The sequence below is a fragment of the Clytia hemisphaerica genome, unplaced genomic scaffold (assembly GCF_902728285.1).
Source record: "Clytia hemisphaerica strain Z4C2 unplaced genomic scaffold, Clytia hemisphaerica genome assembly, whole genome shotgun sequence".
In the NCBI taxonomy this organism is placed as follows: domain Eukaryota; kingdom Metazoa; phylum Cnidaria; class Hydrozoa; order Leptothecata; family Clytiidae; genus Clytia; species Clytia hemisphaerica.
This window is the reverse complement of record NW_027103852.1, coordinates 618,197-642,195: the sequence shown is the minus strand read 5'-3', so window position 1 is coordinate 642,195 and position 23,999 is coordinate 618,197. Positions and strand designations below refer to the sequence as shown.

Below are 23,999 nucleotides of genomic sequence, written 5' to 3'. Positions count from 1 at the left end.
TAGGTAAGTACGGTACGAAATTGCTTTCGTCAGACATCTTTGCCGTGGATGTGTGTTCTATTTCGTAATCCGTTTACCAAAAGCCACCTCAATACTAATGATACGATGCTGTATTCATTCGGGAGTACACCTTCCATTGGTTGTTGAAAACATTCGTTTCAACTAAGTCGATAATTTGAATGTTACTTATCTTCAGAATTAGTTGAAAGATTTTAAAGGGACATAACAGTACTTGCTAAACTTGTAAACAAACTGTATGCAGCGGATACAAAATCAAAACAAATGTCACATGTCAAAATAAAAAATCAAACCAAATATGGCTAATTTTGATTCTTCAATTGTTTTACAAGTTTGTTTTGGACACGTGATTTTAATTGTTCTCTTTAATGACACGTGGTTTGCGCAATGTTTACATTTTACTACTTTAATGTCCCTTTAAAACATACCGTAGGATAGCTAAACTTTCCCGGCAAACTTTCCTATTGCCACTTTCAACGGAAGTGCTGCGCGGTATCAAAAAATTTAGCCATCCTAAGGTACAAACGCGAACCTGCCTTTAAAATTTATAGTGCGTTGGGAAAAAGGAAAGTATAATTTATATGAAAATAATGTTATGTTCATTCAAGTACCCATGTACCAACCTCTTTTATGCAGCCTTTAGCGCTTGTGTTAATGGATATTTTAGAGAGTGCTCTCGTCTCTAGTTAGCTCAATCTTGTACTTATACACAATGTAAACCTTTCATTCACCATTCGTCAAAGATCTCTCAAAGAAAGAGCTCGATTGCTGTGAAATGGAGCTTTTCATCGAATCATGTCTCACCATGACAGGAACTTGATACCTGGTTGAATTATGGCTACACATTGTGTCGCTCTGGCTGTCATGGCGGCGCTGTTGCGGTACTGATTGCGGCAACGGATGGTGGAAGGGTGACGAACTATAGTTGTTCTGTATCGAGGTCCCGATATGTTGTTGAGGTGTATGGTTCCGCGCTAATGGGTTGATAAAATTTTGACCAATGTACGGATGATCATGATGTAAGACAGCGTGTGATTGGTAGATGGGTTCATTGAGATTTCGTGGGATCGTCCTGGTCGAGCCTTCGTTTGATGGGGACACGTAAAACTCTTTACGTACGGGACTGAAGGTTTTTAAGAGACGTCTCTTAGCAATTTCTTCACGGATACATTTTTGTTCTGTTGGGAATGTGTCTTCCTCTTGTAAGGTCATGGCTGTTTGACGGAGATAGTGATCACTGTATCTAAAATGGTCAAAGCAGAAACAATATTATTATGGGAGTATTTGTTTTGGGTGTCTCTATGGTATTTCGGATTGGACAATGAAATAATGTCGAGTGAATTAGATTGTGTTTATGGTCTTTCATGGATTTGTGCCATTGCGACTCAGCAGAAATCTATCAATATACAAGTATTATGTGTGAAATTCATGATTCTCGTGAAGTAATGTTTTCTACGAAAACATCCCAGTTTTTGCCACGAGTGGAAAATTTGAGCTAGATAAAAAATTGTTTAAAAATTGTCGCTACTGGTAATAGGCAGGGTGTTTCCATAGAAACCATTACGTAATGAATATCATGAATACAAAACAATAATAGTGAACTTCATCTTCAAAGCTACGTCTGACCACAACCAAAAAAGACAAATTTGAGAATGAATTTTAATAACTTATCTTCTGTTTGCTCAAGTGTCATTGTTTTGTATTGTATTGTCTGTTAGCAGTGTGCTCGTCTATTCTATTGGTAATACGGTCATTTACTGTAAGCGTTCGTTTCACCATACACTCCACTTAAGGCCTTGTTTAGTTTACTGACAAACGGTTCCCTTCGTTGTACCCTTGACGGTTTCCGCTTTCGCATTCCTTAGAATACTGATAGTGACAGGTTTGGCGGTTGGTCACTTGATTGTGACGTCTAGATTCTCTTAGGACCTAAGATGTTCACACCACCTGTCTTGCCTTTTGTACAGAGACTCTAGTATACGCCCTCTGTTTTAAGGCTATGCCGCCTCTGGTATACGCCCTCTGAATTAAGGGTATACTACACCATGAACTTACTTCCTCTAGGAGTGACTCCAATATTTCCGCCACACTTGTATAGAATACTACAGAATATATTCCATCAGAGTCAAACGACTCAACTTTGCATCCATTTTCTTGTTTCCCAGTCACTAATGAGTTAAATTAAGACCTGGAAACCTTTAATTTCTCTAGTATCATTTCTCTATCTAAATCATTCGAACTAATATGACCCCCAAGCGGTTTGTGTGATTGCGTGATGGCTTGATTAGGCATTTTTTGAGCGTGATGACGTGTTCTATGATTTCAAAACGCATGATGCGCGATTGATAAGAAAAACATTTCGGTGTGATGGCGTGACTCCACTGAGAGGTCTCTGATTTGAGTAATGATAAGAATTTTTAAACTTTTCTTTTTTTGCTTAGAGTTTTTTTTTTGAGATAATGGAAGGAAGTGAGGACTTTGGGTTCCCGTACATAATAAGGGTATCATCAAGGAGATAGCTCGATATAATAACTGTACGTTTTCTCAAGTATTGCATAAGTCGTTTTACTTAGTGTGTGCCTAGTCGTTTTCAAGTTCTTCAAAAATATTCTCGTTTCGTGGAAAAAAATTATGGTAAATACATAGAGGGTTAGGAGTAAATTACTGATTTACTTTACAGATCTCGTAAAGCGATCTTCAATTAAAATGATTTCATAATCCCAACAGATAGATCTCAATACAGAAGAACCACCCTCACAAAAGGAAAAACATCTTTAAGTATTTCTCAGACGGTACACGTATTTTTCTAAAAACAAACTATAGAAGAACAAGAGACTTCGAAGTGCAAGTTATTAAGAACAAGTTACGAATATTTTTTAGGTCTTCATGGACTATAAAACACAATTTTTTAGGAAATCCCAAAAACACTTACAAATTGGTGAAATTAAGAATATTTTAAGAACATATTTTGGCTTACAACTAAATAAGTTAAGAACATCCGGAAGTATCGAAACTTTGTGTGTTCTTCCAAGAAAAACGTATTATCTACCGAAAGTATCGTTTAGTTCATAATTTTTTCCACGAAAAGCACTGTAAAATGGATAATTGATGTGTTTTTGATGTTTTTAGGATTTTGGAGAAAGCAATATCTTTAGTAGTTTTGATAGCTAACCTAAATCAGATTTCGAAATTTAACGGAAGGAAAATAATTTCTTGGATTTTTTTTCGATCAGAAAATGGATCGGAGTCGTTTATAATAGCGCTTTACATCAATAAGAATGTTGGTGGATAGAGTTTTTATACGATACTAAGATCTCTTTAATCATATCCTGCTTTTTGGTACATAGACGTTTTGACTCAACAAAAAAGGGGTTTGAGTCTGGTTTATCACATTTTAAGAAAGAGCTACAATTTAAAGGTAAGTTGTTTAACAGAAAAAGTCTACCTTAGGCGAAAATAAAAAAATGTAGTGTTTCCAGAATGCGGGTGAAGGAGAAAAGCTCTCATGCGGCCGGCTAGAAAAAAAATTTTCTCTGCTATTTTTGATAACTTAAGATAATTGAAATAGAACTTTATAGATAAATTTCATGTATAAACAGTATGAAGTAAGCCCTGAATACTAATTTATCAACTACTAACGAAGTATTTGGCCGGCGGGTCAGAATTTTTTTTTCACCCGTCTGGTTTCCGGAAACACTACATTATTTTATTTTCGCCTTAAGGAGAAAACTTTGTCGGCGAAAACTTTTTGAGGGAAAACTTCGTCACAGCCCTATTGAAGAAGGCTATAAAAGTTTTCATTGGGGAAAACTTCTTCAATTGCCTAAAAATTTCATAATTTTTTCCTGTCTAAATTTGAAAAAAAGCCAGTCACTTAATTCTAAAGATATTCTTTATTCTTATAAAGAAGGATTACAGGATTAATTTCTGTAGAAGAAATGAGCTTAAATATTTTAAAATCCTTCGAATGAACAAATGAATGTTTTAAATAAATTTTGAAAAATCTGCCAAAATGCGAGGAAAATATTTGGGATTTCTGAAACATTAGTTACATGAAAGATAAATTCTTGAAGATAAGATTGTTATTGTGGTCTTGGTGATTTATCTGTGTAGTAAATCCTCGTCAGATGCTATGTTAGTTGCTGAATATTATGATGCCGGGTACTTTAACGTCGTCAGACAAGATTAATGTTTTCTAGTGTTTGCATTTTTGTATCAAAATTGAAAACGGTCATTTAGGAATACATATATCATGTGTAAATGTCGTTTGAAGTGATTATTCAATTTGAAAACGAGGCCCAAGGAGATCCTGATTTATGTCGAGAAATGTGTATTCAAAAGAAAGTACTGTTGACGCTCTCTAATTCGACGTTCTATTATTCGATACGCTCCGCTATTCGATAAAGTCACCGTAAACAAGAAACTCTCCAAAACTGACGCTCTACTATTCAATATGCTCTCTTATTCAATGAAAATATGAAAATGCAATTTCCCTTAAAAATTGAATTAGAAAGCGTCAATTGTATAGGTAAATAAAACAGACTAGAATAAGGCATACCTTCGCGCGTTTCGTCGGCGATTTTTGCGAACGCGAATGACAATGATGACGACAGCAGTGGTGACAACAATTCCCACGCATGCGCCGATGATGATCCACATGCTTGAGTTCGCTGAATCTTCGTACTAGATGACAAAAGAAAAGCGTGTATAGAGATCACTTGTTTTGGCACTAAACGTCAAAGCAAAGTTTATGCTCTAGTTTAGACGGCCCATTTTTCGCCCTGCCTATTCTAATTATTACAGTAGGCAAAAAGTGGGCAATAAGTTGGTAATTAAAACATTTGCTTGGAGTAGATTGGAAGAAGACATTGCATTGACGTCAAAAGAGGCCAATGCATTGACTTTGGACAGCTAATTTTTTGCTCACTTTAACTCACAATTAGAATAAGCAGGACCAAAAGTGAGCCGTTTATCTAACGTTAGAACCGTAGGCTACGTTGCGTACCAGCAGAGTTTTAATCTTGTAACAGATCATCCATTCTGCGCATACCACGCTCTGCTATAAAGGGATATGACGAATGTGACTATCTAACCTGGTTGTTCAGCCAAAATATTCAAAACCCCATTGCTTCACACCCTCGAAAGTCTCTCAAAGGGGTAAAAAAAAACATTAAAAAGCTAATTGAGTCATGTAAGGTAGACCCTAAACTCACGAAAATCGAAATTTCCTCTCTCAAAGGGTCGTGATTTTCAAAAATTTGGACAAAAATCGAGTGAGAATCGACAAAAATTTTGAGAAAAGTTTCTCTTAGGGTCCTAAAAATGCCCATTGTTTCTCTTATAGGATTTTTGGCTCGGACATACCCGTCACCTCGCAAACCTAGTATTAGCCCCCCCCCCCCGATCAGAATCTGCTTGGAGATTAGCCGAGTTTAGATTCTTGATAAAAATGGATTCGAGTTTGGAAAGCGAAATGGAAGATCGATTTTTTGAAGATATTTTGAGAAACTGAATTATATAATAAATAATTTCTGAAAAAACAAGTGATACTTTTATGGACCTACCTGGTTATGCATTTAACACATATATAATTGATATCTACGTGAGCGTGACCATTAAAAAATCATTCAAAACACAAATAGTGACGATCTATTAAAATTAGTTGTTTGTTTCTTATAAAAAAACGTTTAGAAACCAAAATTTCATGCTCTTGAAATATTTTTTTATATTCAAGACTTCGTGAGCAAAAAAAAACATCTATCTCATCAAAAAATTCAGTAATTTGGCTAAGAACATTGATGTATGCTTATTGATAGTGATTCTTATAGATATAAAGATGCGTTTTTTGAGCTGAAAAATTCTTTTTTACAAAAATCAGCTTGAGCCATCTTTTATCTACTTTTATGCAAAAAAAATTCACAAAGTCCAAAAAACCCGTTTTTTAGCTATTTTTTTTTTGAAAATCGGGCTCCGTCACATTTTGCCCACCACCATTTTGCACCTTTGTACCAAAAATCAAGGGGTTCCTATGATTCAATCCTGAGAAAAGTTGGTAACAGACGAACGAACGAACGAACACAGGTTAATTTATAGGACCTCTACCCCACCGGGGTAGGTCCAAAAACTGACAAGGTAGGTAGGACAGGCCAACTTTCGGGCTCCTAGATTATCGTTTAATTAGTTGTTTCGGAGATATTCAAAGCTATTTTTGAGGCTATCAAATTATCCAAATTACATTAGATACACGATACTAAAACTTTTTACCAGAAACAAATTTCTAAAGGGTTTCATTGCCAAAATGTTTTTTTGACTCCTTTCACACCGTGTCCAGCTGATTTTAAAGTTTTTATGGATGTTAGGGGCATTTGCAGAATGTTATTTGGACGTTCTGAAACTGCAAAATGATACCTTTGTTTTCCCGGACATCGATTTCAAATTGGAGCTTCCACTTTCGACATGATTGCTATTTTCGAAAACAGATTGGCCTTCTCTTTCTTTACTCCATTCTAAAAAAAAAGGATTGAGAAAAGCAGCTTGTTTCAAAATTCGTTACTGCATTTGGGCCATCTGTCTTACTCGAATAATGTTGCAAAATTTTTACTATTTTCATTATTGTCACAATCGTTCAGTCGTGGTTGAGAAATTTTAGTACACATTTTTTTATAAGCAATCAAGTTGATAAGGCTCGAGGGCTCAAATTTGCCGACTATTTTCGTAAGGTAAAAGTTTTTTAGATAGTCTAACTATGGCATACAAAAGCCCTTGACGCGTGACTATGGTATAAAATCAGGGGTGGTCAACGTTATTTTTCAGAAAATGAGCTAGAATACCAAGCAGCCCGAGGGGTGACCCGATAATGAAATTGCTTATAAGACCATGTTCAGAAATACGGCTTCTTATCGCTCCCGTATGGTTTCCGTTACGGATCAAGAGTATTCATATTAGTTTCGGAGCGTTTCGGAGCAGTTCCATTCCGATGGAAATATTGGAGCGAAACCGTTTCAATCTGTTTTGCTTTGTAGCGTCTTTTTTTTGACTTTTTTTTTAGTTTCGGAACGATGCAAAACCATAAGGTCTGAACATGGTCTAAAAGATGAGATGTGTAGTGCTAAACGGAACCGTAGTGTGTGAACATGATCTAAATCTAAAATTTCAAACCTTTGATCTCGTCGAATATTTCATTAGTGCATTGCTCATCAATGTTACCATTGGAATACAGTGATGATTTAACACTACGACTTCTGTGCAGCTTCATAAAGTCCAGCTGGAAGGATAAAAAAAGATAAAAAACTCTTTAATTAGCTACACGTTCTTTTCTTATAAGAACATCAAAAAGTTTTAAGTTTTAAGCCTAAAATTGTTCTTAACATGTTCTTAATTTCACCATTTTGTGAGTATTTTGGTCCATTTTCCTAAGAAATTCGGTGTTCTAGAGCCCGCAAAGCCCGCAAAGCCTTAAAATGTTCTTAACTTGTTCTTAAGATTTTGGTCATCGAAGCCTTATTTTCTTATATAGTTTGTTCTTATAAAAAAACTTGTATTCGTTGATTGAGCAAATGACCAAGTACTGTAAAAGCACAACACAACAAATTTGGTTTGGCCTTTGGTTCCTCAGCAACCGTGTATTCCAGGCTTTATTTACGTTACTAGTAGACGTTAGAGAAGTATTTGGCGTTATCTAAGCATCAAGAAGCTGATAATAATTCGCAAGGAACAAGGTTGGGGTAAATGTAGCAATACAGAGCGAAAGAGTAGCGCTTCTACAACTTGGTTATAGCTGGTTGACAAAAGTCGCTAGATATCAAAATCGTTAAAAAACCATAGTCTATCATAATGCGACTTAGCTGGGTCCGTCTACTCTGTTCGTGTGGTTTCGAAGTAAAGCATTTAGTTAAAATGAATATAATATATTTTTGCTTATGTGGTGTAAGTTTGAATAGAGAGTATGGATCTCCAGACTATCCTGCGACTACGGTCGCAATCTTTATAATTTCATCATTTCAGACAAACTCACATTATTAATCACAACATCCTCCAAACATCCAGCGAATTGACTTTCTGACTTTGCTGCAAGGTTTGGTGGAATTCCCCCAACGTAAATCTTTTGGAAATGGAACGATGATTCTGGAGGGGTCAGCTCACTAGTGGATCTTGATTCTCGGAAATATCTTCGTTCAGAAATTCTAGTATATAAAGGAGATACGTTATTACCTAATGCTAAAATACTGCAAAGGGATCGGGCCGAACCAATCCCAGTTTTATACAGAAAGAATTATAATAGAGATAAAGAAAACCGAAAGACAATATTCAACACTTTAACACTACTTTGCGTACCTTTTTCAAACCTTTAGCAACCAATTGTCTTCTCTATAGTTTTTTAAACTGTCTCAGAAACTATTATCTAGCAGACACATTAAATACACCTTTTCAACCGTAGCCGCCAATTGCCGCGCGGGCATTTTACCACCATTTTCTGTCCGTTTTACCACCCTAAACTCGATCCAATCCTTTTTTTACACTTTTTTCTACCTATTGTCTATAGGTGCGAAAAAAAAACTGTGACGGTTTTAGGGTGGTAAAACAGACAAAAAAATGACCGCTATTGGCGGCTAATGTCCTAAAGGTGTATTGGGGACATATTTTTTAAATTTAGTATGTTGTCCTTTGATCTGATGACTGACTGTACACTTGATGCTCTCTCTAATTCGAGTTTATTGTCGATGTTGGCTTTCAATGTTATCGAATAATGGAGCGAATCGAATGGTAGAACGTCGAATTAGATCAAAATTAATCCACAATGAGCAAAGACTCTCTAAAAAGAGAGTAACGCCTTAATACCAACATCACATTTATTAACGTCGAATTAGAGAGTGTTAACTGTATTATTCTGTGTTACCTACCCATCGAAATATCGGACATCTGTCTTGCGGCTGTCAACGATCATTTGTACAAATCGCCATGAAATGTCTGTGATGTTCTGTTCACCCATCTTGATCACCTCTTCCTTCAAACCTGTTTGCAACAACAAGAATGATAAGAAAATGTTTCATTCTACAATCACTCGACAAAAATCGGTACGGAGATGGAGTTTTTACAAGCTCTTATTTGATTTGGTTGGTCGTTAACCAGTAATAAACCCATTGTTTAACTTTTTCTAAAGAACGCATCATTTTTATTACTTCGAATGCCCAATTATTAAAGTATCTTATAAAAATTCCATCTCATCTGGAAAGATCTTGAGACAGAAGAACTCTAAACATTTTTGCAAGATGTATGTATGTAATAGTTTATTTCAAGTTGACGAACAGGTAGCAACAAAGGCTAATAAAAGTCAACGCTACTTTACAATTTGTAAGGTGATTACAAAAAGCCAACACCTTCAATATAGGTTCGGCAGTTTCTACACGGGCATGATGTAGGCCTCCATTGCTTAATCTTTTCCTTAAAAATACTAAGATCAACTATATCTCTATACTCATCCGGAATTAATTCCCAAACTTTTGGCCCTAAAAATGAAAGTGACTCTGAACCGTGAAAAACAGAGTTTATTTCTCTTGATCTGAAGTAAGGCGTTTTGCGATTTACTTTGATATTTTCATCATGTTTGAAAATTTCTTTAGTTAGATCTGATATGTTATTTTTACATTTGAAAAGTTCTATTGCTAACAACTGAAGATTTTTATGGTGGAATTTGATGGCACCGTCTTTCTCTAAAAGCTGCTCAAAAGTAGATGTATGAAAACCCGTCTCCCGGGCCCACTACCCATGTTGAGTCCATGATTAGATTTGTTTTTCTCAACGGAAGCGAGAAGAGCGAGAAATTGCTGATCTCTTACGAATTGGATATAATAATGAAAATAGGGTTTTTACTCAGACTTTGATCAGGAAAATACACTTTTAACCAACATTTTTAGAGTTTTCCCACTGAGAAAATTCTTGAACTTTCTCTTCCTGATTCTTAATTTCATTGAAACTAACTTTCAATCCTTGCACAGAGCAAAAAGGGAGAAAGAAACGGGAAATGGAAGATCCTGGGAGTAACCAAAGGAGAAATACATGCGTTTTTTATAAGAACACAATTTTATAAGAACAACATAAGGCCAGTGTTAAGAAAACACCGATTTTAGAGTCCTATTTTCAAGTTAATCTTTAATAATCTATTGCGCTGATTTTAGTTTGTCTACTCTCACTTTTAGGTATGAAAATAATTTTTCCAAGGGTTTTTTTGGAAATTTTACCATTTTCAAGGGGGTATCCACACATTTTCAATAATTTTTTTTGCCTTCAAAAGGTTCGTCCACCCTGACTGGTCTTTTATAACCATATTAAGAAGCATGTAAGGCTTAAAATCCAGAGAAAGAACAGCTTAGGCTGAGAAAAGGGCTTAATGGCTCTTATAAAAAACTTGCATTCTGCTAACTGAAATTAAAGTTTCTTATATAAAGGTTAATGAGTGAGAACAATCTTGATACACATACAGTCGAGTCTCTCAGTATTCGTGTTATTGGTTTGAGTTTGAGTTAAAGAGGCAAAAGTCTCGATCAGGGGACTAGAAAACTGTCTTAGTAATAGAGGCAAAAGCCTAATTTCTCTCTCAGGGGACCACGCAAAATCGTTTAAGTAATGGAGACATTCGAGTTATAGAGGCAGATGAGATGGATTTTTTAGAAGATACTTGGTGATTTGAAGTAACAAAAATGACGCGTTCTTTAGAAAAAGTAACAAAATTGTTTTATTACTGGTTTACGACCAACCAAATCAAATAAGAGCTTGTAAAAACTCCATCTCGTCCCTATAGAGGACAATCAACTGTATCTGTTTGGTAAATTTTGAAACAAAAGATTCACAAACCTGGTAGCTTTGAAACGATAACCAAAGTTCTCTTCCGCAACTCAACCAATAAGCTTTCATCGTCTTTATTTTTGCCGGTAGCGTAAATCAAGATACCGGAGTTTGATGCAGGTTTGAAGCGAATCAACACTTTGCTGGAGACTGGATAGTAGTGTTTTGTGTTGGTATATGATAGATAGGAGTTTGATGTAAAGTGTAATGGTTGCGATGCTATGGTAAAACAGTCGAGAGAAGTTAATCAGTAAAGACTTTTAAGGTATGTATCAAAAATTAACATTTAGAGGCGCACTTTTATATGCGATTTTAAGTCTTAGACTACGCAATTACTTAAGAAATAAAGTTAATTAACTGGTTTTGGTATAGACGATGTTATCCTCCGTTACAGTGATAGTAAAGACGGGAAAATATGGCGGTATGGCGTTATGGCGGCATACGGAAAAAAATCGGCGGGTGAGTTTCGAAGAAACGGCAAGACTGGCAAACTCTACTGGCTGTAAACCCTTTTCAGCAAAAAGCACGATTGCGAATTTTCTTCGGCTTTGGGATTATTTCTTAGATAGTGATTTGTCTTAGACTATAGCATAGTCTGGTTTTGATATCAAAGCGAGTTTAAAGTAAAGCTAGCTGTATTCGAAACTCTAGCGTGGCAGCCATGTGAACTCATATACGTTGGAAAATTTCAGTATTGGTCTAGACTAGGAAAATATCTGATGAAAGCTGTGGTAACAAGTTAACACTTAAAGGTACCTGTACTGCATGTTGGACCAGCGTAACCAGTCCCTCGGCAATCACATGCCGTGTTTTCTTTGCTGAACAAATTCAAACATTTGCCACCGTTCTTACACTGTAGGATTGGTTGGATTAAGCATTGATCGTGACAGCCTGGAAGAACAATAGAACTATTATCTGTGTTCAAATTTTTAATATTCTTTGTTAAGTGACAACACTTTGATTGAAGTAGGCCTAAAACGACCAAAAACGACCAAAACAGCATAAACAAGCAATATGCTGAATGGACCTACCTGATGATGAAACTTAGATAGCAATAAGGAAAAAAACAATCATTAAGAAAATATAGCAGTTAGCGAAAATGCATTAAATTTCATCATTCATTTTTGATTGAGGGGGGGGGTTTAGGGAACAAAGAAATAGAAAGTTCCGGTTGCAAAATTGCAAATGTTTTATTGACAATTGAATCATGCTTGATGGTGGCATTGTTAGCAATGATTTTTTTAAGTGAAAAAACAAAGAAATATATGGAAAAAGCCCAATTCAAATCTGCAAAAACGGCGATTTCCGGCATACTTCCGGCATTTTCGGCCGGAAAAACATGATTCTCAAAAATCCGAATCGGCCACTCTTAGGGCCTTGCTGATACACATCTTTGTGCAAAGATCGGGAAAAACGATTAATGAAATCTCGAGAAAATGGCAACAAACCGGTTTTGACGGCATATTATCGGCATTTTTAGCCGAAATTTTTTTTCTTCAAAAATCAGGCTCCGTCAAATTTTAGGTATTGCCATTTTGAATCATCGCGCAAAATTTCATAAAAAAATATAAAGTACAGCTCGAGAAATTCAAGTAATACCGTTTTTCCGGCGAATTAGTAAGTTCCGGCTTCAAAAATCAGTTTTATTGACAATTGAACCATGCTTCATGGTGGGCACTGCTATTAATATTGTTTTTGTGTGAAAAACTACGAAGTATAAGGAAAAAGTCAAATGAAGATCTGCAAAAACGGCGATTTCCGGTATATTTCTGGCATTTTCGGCCAGAAAAGAATTTTTCTCAAAAATCGTACTCGGCCATGTTTTGGGCATTGCTATTACGCATCTATGTGCAAAAAATCAGAAAAAACTAATGGTGAAATCTCGAGAAAATGCCAAAAAAACGGGTTTTCCGGCATATTTCCGGCATTTTCGGCCGGAAAAAATGTTTTTCGAAAATCGGACTCCGTCATATTTTAGGTATTGTCATTTTGCATCAGTGTGCAAAATTTCATAAAAAATATAAAGTACAGCTCGAGAAATTCAAGAAATACTGTATTTCCGGTGAAAATAGGTTGTTCCGGCAACTTTTAAATAGTTCAGGCTTCAAAAATCAATTTCATTGAAAATTAAAACATGCTTGATGGTGGGCATTGCTATTAATTATGTTTTTTGAATGAAAAAACAACCAATTATAAGGAAAAAGTCCAATGAAAATCCAGAAAAACGGCGATCTCCGGTATATTTCCGGCATTTTCGACTGGAAAAAATTTTTTCTCAAAAATCAGACTCGGCCATGTTTTGGGCATTGTTAATACGCATCTTTGTGCAAAAAATCAAAAAAACTAATGATGAAATCTCAAGAAAATGCCTAAAAACCGGTTTTTCCGGCATATTTTCGGCATTTTCGGCATTTTCGGCCGGAAAAAATATGTGCCAAAAATCAGAAAAAACTAATGAGCCAATATCGAGAAAAGCTGGTAACAGACGGACGGACGGACGGACAAAGGTTAATTTATAGGACCTCCAGGTAGGTCCAACAACCTTCTGATTTGAGAAGAGCAAGGTTCAAACATTCAAAAATGTCTTATGTCACAATTTTTGAACCAGTAGAAAATCTTCATTTTTCATCTTCAATTTTTTTCTTTTTCATTTTTAAAGTATTAAAAAGTAGAGACGAATGTACCTTTCTTTGATTCTTGTGTTTTGACAACTTTAAGGTATTTCTGTTTGCTTGTTCTGTTCCCATGACGATATCCGATCGAACTAATACACCCGACGAATCTGTAATAAAAACATTTAATTAATATCCAACTACTCACGAAGTTCAGCCTTCCAAAAAATATACAAAGCATAGGGAAAGTAAAGGCTAAATTTCGATTAAAAAATCTAAATTTGCCAAGCAACATTATAGGCTACACGCATCCCCTCTAATATGATTTGATATAGGGGATGCGCGCAGTCTAGCCACATTATAAACGGGGCGTCAGACACACGGCAACGTTTTTTTGACATCCATCTAACCCCCTAACGTTTCTATAAACGTTAGATGAACGTTTACAACGTTGTGTGCCAATTTAGAACATTGGCCCCTCCAGGCCCCTCCGGTAATTATCGATTTAGTTTTATATTAACGATAGTCAGTTGTAATTCAAGAAAAAAAGCTTTTAAGATCTCGTAACGAACAAGACCGCTTGTCTACCGTAAGTTGGTCTAATGCCGACATCCCTCTTCTAATTTCGACATCCTTCTTTAGAGGTAGGAATAATAGGAAGCGCGGGATCACTGATGGACTCCTCAACTGATTGCTCAGCAAAGAAAATTAGTTTCAATCAGTGATTCCGACCTTCCTATTATCTCTAAAGACGGGTGACGAAACTAGAAGAGGGATGTCAACATTAGACCAACTTACGGTATTAGGTATCCAAGCTGACACACGGCTTAGGTTCGACGTTCATTTATACTGATCCCTGACTTCCCATATAAACGGAAGCGTGTCCAGTTTAAGCATGGCCCCCGTCACCGGGGGGGGGGGCAGGGTGCAGGGGCCATGCCCCCCCCCCAATATTTTGCAAAGTAATTTTTTTTATTAAAAAAATCTCCGTTTAGAGGAGTGAAAGAAGAGTGAAAAGTCGAAAATTTTCTTCGTCGTCCAGCCGGTGGGCGACATATTTTTTTGGCCCCCTCAATTCGATTCGCACGCCGGGGGCCATGTTAAGAGCAGACTAGTCCGTCACCTTGTTTTCAATTATGGTTGTCATCAGCGCAATTCGAATATCTAAGTTGGTTTAAAAACAACATGGTGGAAACTGGAGATACTTCCACGGAAAATCTGTGAGAGTTATAGCCTATGTAGTGTGTTAAAACGTATGATATATGTGACCTAGCGTAAAAACAACGCCCAGCGTTATATGAACGTCAAAGTTACGTCGTGTATTAAGGCCGGTCTCCACTGTCGCGCGAAATGGAAGGCAGTTTTTTTCTCAACCTTTTTTGCCTAAAGAAAAGATTGCGTCATAAAAAAGTTTCGCGCTAACAAAAAAGTTGAAGGAAGTTCAACTTTTTTCAACCGTTACGTCGATTTTGACCAATGGAATTGCTTCATTTTTCAACCGAACAAAAACGTAAGAAATTTTTCACTCATTTCATGCAAAAGTGGAGACCGGCCTTTAATTAGAGTTAGTTAGAGCGCATACTTTTCTTCGAGGTAAGTCCTTGTAAAAACAACTTCTTCAAAATCTTTGACCGGAACTCCACCGACATAAACAGGAGAAGCCAATGTCAGCGTTTTACCTCGTTGATCTGTATACGATCTAGACTGATGATCTAGCATCACAGTAACCTTTCCTTTTGAAATTTCAACTTCTACGTAATGGTACATTCGATCATTCAAGTTTTCTCCTAAAGTTATGTTCAAATCTGTTGGTGTTTTATCAAGTAGACCACTTTCTAGCCTGACACCAATTTGTAGCTTAACAACTAGTTTACTTTGTACCAGTTGAATTAATAGATAATTTCCATCTCGCTTCTGCGTTTTCTTGCCATCAATATACATTAATAATCCTTGACTTAGTGTTGTTTTAAATTTAAACACTATCGAGCCTTGTCCGTTTAATGTTAACTTTTCATGTACGATATATGATTTTGCATTCATTGTGTAACCGGGTGGAGCGGCGCTATCAGCCACCAAAATATTGATCATTAAACATAGCGTGACTATCGGAGACGTAAGACTCATAATTCGTTAATGTTATTTCCCAAGCAAGATTCTAAATAAAGATAGAGCAACAATATCTACTTCCAGGAAAAGTCTGTGGTTTTCAAAATCATTATTCTAGTCGTTTCATTTTCATTTCGTTTTCGATTCTCTTTAAACCTAAAAAGAAATATAACTTAGCAATTTTAGTTTTGTATTTTTTGGTAATTCTCTAATCTAAAATCTATTCACGATAAGTGTGCACTCTTTTTTCTTTTACCTATAACTTTTGAAGGAATTCTTCAATCTTTCTAAATTTGGTATCATAGGAAAGATATTAGTGAGTGGAACAATTTGAAATAAAAGAATCTTCAAAAAAATTCTAAAAATGAAGATGAAAATGAAGAAGAAAAATATGAAGATCTTGTAGAAAAGTGCTACAAATATAATTTTCACTGAAGTGAATCCTTGATCATCGAACGTCATCACTGTGAAAAATATTCTCTCAAAAATAATCATTCAGTCAAAAGATATCAAACATGTTTTAACATAATCAGCTTAAAAGCTGATTGACGTCTAAAAACGCTGTTTTCTGCGGTTTTTCGGGGTCAATCACTTATTAACTTTGTATCATAACTTTATATTGAATAAATACTTTAGTGAAATTTCTTCACAGTGATGACCTCCTAAGATCAAAGAATCTCTCCAGTGAAAATGAAAATGAGTGCACACTTATCGTGAACAGACTTTACATTTTTAGTACTAGTTTTGGCGAGAAGAAAATTTTGAGCATTTTGCACTTACAGGGAGGGCACTCCGGTATGCAAAAGGAACATCGGAAATGCCTTACCGGTAAGGGTACCTGTTTCAAAACTCAAAAATTTTCCAATGGTTACAAAAGTCGTTCTCTGTTAAAAAGTCCATAGGTAGTTTGCAGAGGGGTATGAACCCCCCTAGGTTTATTTCATCCCCCCCTATATACCCATCCCCCCCTTTTGTAATGAAATCTTATCCCCCCCTTTTTTTACAGAAAATCCGTTTCGAAGGAAACTCGCTTTCCCACCTACCAGCAAAATTATCAACAAGAAAGAGTATGAAGTATTATAGTCACGAGCCAACAATGACAGAATATAACTGTGACAATTTGTATTTGATTAGAAAATTGACCAAAATTTCCAAACCCCCCCCCTTTTTTATTTGATCCCCCCCTACATTCCCATCCCCCCTAGTTTCTTCGGCAGATCTCGGTACCCCCCCTACAAAGGCCCTCCAGAAAGTTGGCATCCCCCCCTATTAAAAAGGGGGGGTGCAAACTATGAATTCCTTTGTTTAATCGCACGTTGTTCTTTCTAATACAGTGGAAACTCTTCAAATCAAACCTCTATAACTCGAATGTCTCCCTTATTAGCGTTATGGGTCGACCAAAATTGGGCCAAACTGGGGAGCCAATTTTTGAAAGTTGTGATTTTGGCTCCCCCTATTCAAATAGAAATATGTTTGTAAAAAAATAGGCGATCGAAGCGAGAACGAAAGTTTTGGGCTATTTTTCTATTTTCTGCTGAAAACTGCTAATTTTAAGGTGTAAAAAGCAAAGGGGCGCCGAAATTAGTGACCGAAGATGCCTGTTTGCTCCCCTTATCTCTCAGCCCCCCTCACAAACAATCGTCCACTTGCAGGGGCACGGCCCCCTGCTAACACGCTACTGTTATCTAACTCGAACAAATTGTGTTCCCTGTGCGTGTTCGAGTAATGGAGACTCCATTGTATTCTTAGTTTATTTCCCGAAAAATTAAACAAATTTACAAAATTTGACCTGAATCGAAAGGCTGTAACCTTTCCCAACTATTTATCAGAATCATAGGGTGATAGAAGAAAATGTTAAAAAGTATAGTATCCACGTTCTTATAAGAAAAATTTCAAAAGTTTTTCAAATCTGAGAGGTCCGGAAAACCCGCGTTAAAAAACTCGAGTTACAATAACCCGAGTTAAAAAACCCAAATTACGATGAATGTGACGTCATAAGTTTCAAATTATGATCCTAAGGAGACTTCTTAATTCGAAAAAGTTATTTACTGTTCTTATATAACTCGAATTTTTTTTTAATTTTTGTTTTCGAGTTACGTAACTCGAAAAGAAAAATGAAAAATAAATATTCAAGTTACCTAACTTAGACGTCAGAGACTTGAGAAGTCACATTTGTCATAACTCGAGGTTTTTGTAACTCGAGGCTTTTTAACTCGAGTTTTCCGGGCCTCCAAATCTGAGACTCGTGATATTCTTAATTTAGCCCTTATGTTTTGTCTAAATCACAGTATCATCATTGTGTTCTTATTAAATTATTCTTATAACAAATGATTGCATAAAAGCCCTTTTTTAAGGTTGGCGATTTTTTAACCAGGATGAACGAAATACTTCCAAAAATAAAAAGTTGAGTTTTCCTTCCGATGCCAAATTTGATAATGGGAAATATTTTGGGAGTTTTAGATGAATAAACTTTGGATGTTTTCGCCATTTCAAAGTGATTTTCAGGTCATGAGATTTAAGATCGTAATTTAAGTCTTTTAAGTGAAAAAACAGTGGGCAATGTAGGCGACGTAAATCACCGAAATAGTTTTTGTACTTGTTGAGATATTAAAATCTTAAGCATAAAGCACTTTTTCCTAAATTCCTCAAAAAAAGACAAAAATCAATCTTATTAACAGTTTTTTTCTGAAATCGATATCCTAATCCCGGGGGGGGGGGAGTGTACTAGGGTTGCGAGCTGACGGGGGTGCTGCCCGACTTTCAAACTTTGGACCCTTTTCTATTTTTTCGACCCCTAACGGGACTTTAGAAGTCCAAAAAAGGTACCCTTAAGGGCGGCACATACCGTACCCTCCATTTGCCCCCCCCCCGTCCCCCGGGATCCTAATACACTTCTTTTGACTTTTTCGACTCCAAAAACCTTTCGATGACTGTAATTTCTGACAGAACTATTGTATGGGAATTTATTTAGTTGTTGATATAAAATTGTTCTTATAATATAAATAATAATATATCAAATACACATTTTTTATAAGAACAAGCTACATAAGAACAGAAGGTTTCGATAGAAAAAATATTAAGAACAGGCTTTGCGGACTCTAAGAACCCGATTTCATAGAAAAATAGACAAACAATACTCACAAAATGGTGAAAATAAGAATAAATTGAGAACGTTTTTAGGCTTAAAAATCAAAAAGTTAAGAACATCCGAAGGCTTCAAAAATTGTGGATGTTTTTCTAAAAAAACGTGTAATGAAGCTTCTAGCATCTAAAGATAAAAATTTCATTTCAGGTAAAAATAAAAAAAATGTAGTGTTTCCGGAATGTGGGCAAGCTCGCAATATACACTATCTGTAAAAAACACCGTCAAATTTGAATGTGACGTGCATTTGAAAATCCGACGATTTCGCTGGCCCATACATTGCGAGCTTGCCGGAATGTGGGTGAAGACAAAAAGCTCTTTAATTTGTTAAAATTTGATGATTGGTTGAAAAGATTGCTAAAGAACCCAAAACTTTGTTTTGGTAAAGCCTTAAAAGTGTTCCTAGCTTATTCTTAATATTTTGGCCATCCAAGCTTATGTTCTTATAAACTGCATTTTAGGGGACTTTATTTTGTTGTTTTCAAAATTTAGAGGGTTAAATCGGCCAAAATTACACTCAAAAAGCTGTTTTTCCTCTCTTAGTAATATGTAAAATAACCAATTGCAAATAATGTATCAGAGATTGACTTTGTAGAAGCGAGCAGTAAAATACACTCTACATAAGCACTTCTAAATTACTCCTGTTTCAAGACTTAAGGGCTCTGACCATAGTGAATTTTTCATAATTGCCGTGTTTAAAATGTGTTTTCTGACTGATGTAACCAGCAAAACTATGGCATGTTATACATTTTCTGTTAGACAAACTATTCCTGAATCTGAAAATTCAAAAATTGCATTGAAAAAATTTGATGAAGAAGAAAATGAAGACTTTTGCGAGAAAGAGTATTTCAACTTTGAAGAGCTTAGTTTCGGCGAAGAAAAAACATTTTGAAAATTTTTTCACAGTAGTTGGTGTATCTTTTATCGAACAATAAAAATTTTTGCGGAAAATTTTTGTAAATGCTTCTTTGTCTCGAAATCTTCAAAATAGTGGTTTTTCATCAATTTTTCATCTGGATTTTGCTTAAAAAAACAGTCATAACTTTTGTCACATCTTTTTAGAAAAATTTTCCGCAAAATTTAAAATAGTTCAATTCTTTGCGGACAGTTTGAAAAAAGTTCGAAACAAAAAGGTTAATTACCCATTGAAACTTAGCACTTTTTATAAAAAAAAGTGATGCAACATATTATTAACGTCTCTTTAAAGTTCATAACGTCATTTTTGCAATAAAGTTCTTAATTACTCTTAAGGGGTTTGATTAAAAGGCATTTCATAAAGGCAATTCTTTGTTAAAAGTGTTAAAGAATCTAAAACATAACTTTTATGTTCAGATACTAAAATCAATTTTCTGACTATGGTCAGAGCCCTTAAACAATAAGATTTTAAGTTTCGGCGTAGGCGATTTAATAATTCAAAAACGGCAATTTAAGGAGGTACAAAATTTCAGTTTCATTAAAATTTTAGTATTTGGAGAGAACTTTATAGTACTTGAAAATGTTTTAAGGCCCTCATTAAAAAATGCTATTTTTAACATTATAGATATGAAGGCGATTAAAAAATTGTGAAATACTATTTTTTTATTTTGATCATAATAGCGCCGAGTTAAGTTAAAATTTGCTGCACTTTTTCAAAAGTTTGCCTTAATTTTCATAATAACCAAGGTCTTGCTCCGGTCTTTCATTTCTCGGATTTTTTAATCCAATCAATACAACCACGACTCGAATTTGTAAAAAAAAAGCTTAACTTGTGTATCAATTCCAAATCTAAGAAAAAGATTACAAGCTAAGTATCAAAAAATTGAAAAACCAATAGACCTTATCGGAGTTTTTGATTTTTCTCAAAAAGTGATGCATTGTGGGATTCCCTCGAGGAATTCCTAAGAAACTTCTATTGTAATACACTCGAAACAATCCCAAAATGCATCGCTTTTTTAGAAAAATCAAAAACTCCGATAAGGTCTATTCATCGGCGTCACTAAAATTCCCAAGAATCCTTTCGCACAAAAGTCACACGAAATATGTCAACCAATTATCTAAAAAAATACTTCATGATGTATAATAATAGTGATGATGGATGAGCATGTCAGAAAACTTGGATAAAATTATCTTCATTTGTCTTAAGATTCAAGTCTAACGAAACGAAAAATTTCCATTGAGGGTATAACAACTCCATATTTGGATCACCCATAACCAAATATGGAAATTTTGAAATATTTTCTTCGTAGTTAAATTAGAGAAAAAAAATTTGAAATAAATTTTAATTATTTTTCTTTTTTAGTTTTTTTTAACAGATGTTTTCTTCTAAAAGATAAAATACAAATAAAACAAAATTTGTGAAAAGAAAGAATAATTTTCTTCATCGTGAATAAGAGTGGGAAAAAAATTGACAATGAAAAATCACTCATCAAAGGACTGTGAAACACGTAAACAAATGTCATTACAAATATTAAGGAGGACTTGAAACTATGACTAATTCTTACAATAATTATTAATTAAAGTGATTCTGTCCCTGTTCTAAATTCCACTGTAGTTTTCAACAAGGTGCTCAAAGAATAAGTCAGCCTTTAAAACCGTCACTCAAGGTTTGAAACTGCCAAAATCTTACTAAAATAACTACACATAATAACGTACTTAATGTTCTTTTACACGGCTGAATAATTTTTGGAAATCAAGTACTCTCTAGGCCCTAAAATATAAGTCATATAAGGATTCCAGGAATCTGGTCTGAATAAATTCTATGACAGCGGACAAGAACTTCATAAGAAGAATTGATGACTGATCTCATTTTGTTGAAAGATTTTTATCATACGGAATGTTTACATAATATTCACAGCATCCAGCCTGTCTTCCCCGTCATCAAGAAGAGTCATAGAAACAAAACATTTTACTGTTCATAAATTCTTTTTAAGAATATTTTTACTCTTTGGTCTTGTAAAAAAACACCCCGATCTCACAGCTCCGTTGGAGCTTTTACCCAAACTGCGAAAGCAGCCGGCGAGGCGACTTTTTTATCCGATGTGTTCTGAAAGTACAATGCCGGACAAAAGGTTTGTAGACTTCTGCAATATTTGCAAAATACTTCAATATCGATCAAAAACAAGTTCCCAAGAGGCTCTGGGTGCTTTCCAAACTTATCCAAAGCTGTTCAAAGTCTTTCAAAGTCACCCACTGCAGTCTAACCACAAGGGCTTGATTAACTGGCTTACACCAGTATCAAAACGCTGAATTTTTGCTTGTGGTTCCCTCAAAAGCAATTCAAAAGCAATGCAACGACTTCAAAAGTGTTTTTCTTAACTTCCATCCCCTTTCAGACACATTGAAGAGTCATTTTGCTCTATTTCTCATCATTTTTCACTGAAATTTCATTTGTCTACAACCTTTTGTCCGGCATTGTCTGAATTTTTAAGAAAAAATTGAACAGGGGTCTTCTCTGAAGTGGCAATTTTCCATCAAAGTATCTCAAATCGAACAACCAGAAGAAATTTCTAATTATTTCGACCATCACAGCAGGAATTATACCAAAAAAATCAAAAAATCAGCCATTTTCAGAAGTATTGACACCCCCCCCTCAAATAGACTCAAATGTGGAGCAATAGAAAATGCTGAATCAGCAAAAATAAATTTTGAGACTCAGGAATGATCCTCAACTACAATAGAGACAATTTCAATCTGAAACTACCATTGATATTCCCAAAAATTTGAGCTGGAAAATACACTGAGTCTCAGAATTCTCAGACAATGCCGGACAAAAGGTTTGTAGACTTCTCCAATATTTGCAAAATACTTCAATATCGATCAAAAACAAGTTCCCAAGAGGCTCTGGGTGCTTTCCAAACTTATCCAAAGTCTTTCAAAGTCACCCACTGCAGTCTAACCGCAAGGGCAAACCACAAGGGCTTGATTAACTGGCTTACACCAGTATCAAAACGCTGAATTTTTGCTTGTGGTTCCCTCAAAAGCAATTCAAAAGCAATGCAACGACTTCAAAAGTGTTTTTCTTAACTTCCATCCCCTTTCAGACACATTGAAGAGTCATTTTGCTCTATTTCTCATCATTTTTCACTGAAATTTCATTTGTCTACAACCTTTTGTCCGGCATTGTATGTTTCAGCAAGAAATTTTGATCTGTTCTGATAAGATCTTCCGAAAATTAATCAGCTAGAAATAATATTGTGTTCTGACGAGACAGGGGTATAATAATCAAACTCATCAAACGTGTTCTTGTTGTCTAGGTGACCCTAAAAGTTTCAGAATATTTAAGGAGACAGGGGTATAATCAAGATGAAAATTGATGTGATGTTGTTGCCTAGTAACCATAGAAAGTTTCAGAACACATCTTTAAAAATATCTTACAAGTATATCGTGGCAAAGTGTTTTTCCTAGATTTTAGAACACATCTAACCATAAAGTAGTAATAAGTTTAGGGAGACAAATAGTGCGATAAAGGTTTCCTAGAAATTAGAACACATCCTTTGTAGAAGACAATTGAAGGTCATATTAAACATGTGGTCTCCTAGAAGATAAGAACACATATTTTTTTAAATCTCTCCGTTGGCTGCTTCTGAAACTGGGGATGTAAGTCTATCAAAATCCTATGAAGGATAGATATTCTATTGTTCTCAGTTCATAAAATCCAGTGGGGAGGGGTTTAGAGTGCACTTTTATCCCATTGACCTTTCAAACAGGATGAAGGAAAAATTCAATTTGTTAGTGGGACAGAAATTAAAGGATAAAAAAAAAAATTTTTGGCTTAATTTTCCAGTGGAGTTGGGTCCCACTGGGTCTGTGACACAGGGGTGTAAAATAGTACAATATTCTAGTCAGCTTCCGGGGGGAGGGGTACTAGGTTTGCGAGATAACGGGTATTTCTGACCCAAAGTTTGAAAATCTACCTTTAAAGGGACATTAAAGTAGTAAAATGTAAACATTGTGCGAACCACGTGTCATTAAAGAGAACAATTAAAATCACGTGTCCAAATAAACTTGTAAAACAATTGAACAATCAAAATTAGCCATATTTGGTTTGATTTCTTATTTTGACATGTAACATTTGTTTTGATTTTGTATCCGCTGCAACAGTTTGTTTACAAATTTCGCAAGTACTGTTATGTCCCTTTAAGGAAACTGAATTGCGAAAATTTCCATGTCCATTTTTTGACGTTTTTATTTGCCACCCTTAGAGAGACTATTTCCCCTAAATTTCAGACAAAATTTTCAAATTTTACTCTAAACTTCAAGAATTTATGACCCTTTGAAGGAGTCAGTTTTCGATTTTTGTA

General features: G+C 35.4%; 1 protein-coding gene across 2 annotated transcripts; it reads right to left on the bottom strand.

Annotated features, from left to right (window-relative positions):
* Positions 1 to 521: 521 nt before the first annotated feature.
* Positions 522 to 15,730, bottom strand: LOC136807932 (neurexin-3-like). 2 transcript variants are annotated; one of them, XM_067064553.1, is made up of 10 exons: positions 15,055 to 15,730; positions 13,545 to 13,642; positions 11,617 to 11,751; positions 10,870 to 11,079; positions 8,919 to 9,030; positions 8,033 to 8,201; positions 7,177 to 7,282; positions 6,427 to 6,524; positions 4,577 to 4,701; positions 522 to 1,261 (listed from the first exon to the last, which is right to left on the bottom strand). In XM_067064553.1, the coding sequence occupies exons 1-10, from the start codon at positions 15,594 to 15,596 to the stop codon at positions 742 to 744; spliced, it is 2,115 nt and encodes a 704-aa protein (XP_066920654.1). In that variant the 5' UTR covers positions 15,597 to 15,730; the 3' UTR covers positions 522 to 741. The 2 variants fall into 2 exon arrangements, with proteins under 2 accessions (XP_066920654.1, XP_066920655.1); XM_067064554.1 differs by lacking the exon at positions 522 to 1,261 and adding an exon at positions 1,676 to 1,753.
* Positions 15,731 to 23,999: the final 8,269 nt, after the last annotated feature.

Excerpts from the sequence above, each read along its gene's own strand:
- LOC136807932 (XM_067064553.1), bottom strand. The coding sequence starts at position 15,596 with ATGAGTCTTACGTCTCCGATAGTCACGCTATGTTTAATGATCAATATT. Across the intron at positions 7,283-8,032 it reads AGGATGTTGTGATTAATAAT|CTGGACTTTATGAAGCTGCA; the intron begins GTGAGTTTGTCT and ends TTATCCTTCCAG. Across the intron at positions 4,702-6,426 it reads CGATGTCCGGGAAAACAAAG|TACGAAGATTCAGCGAACTC; the intron begins GTATCATTTTGC and ends TTTGTCATCTAG.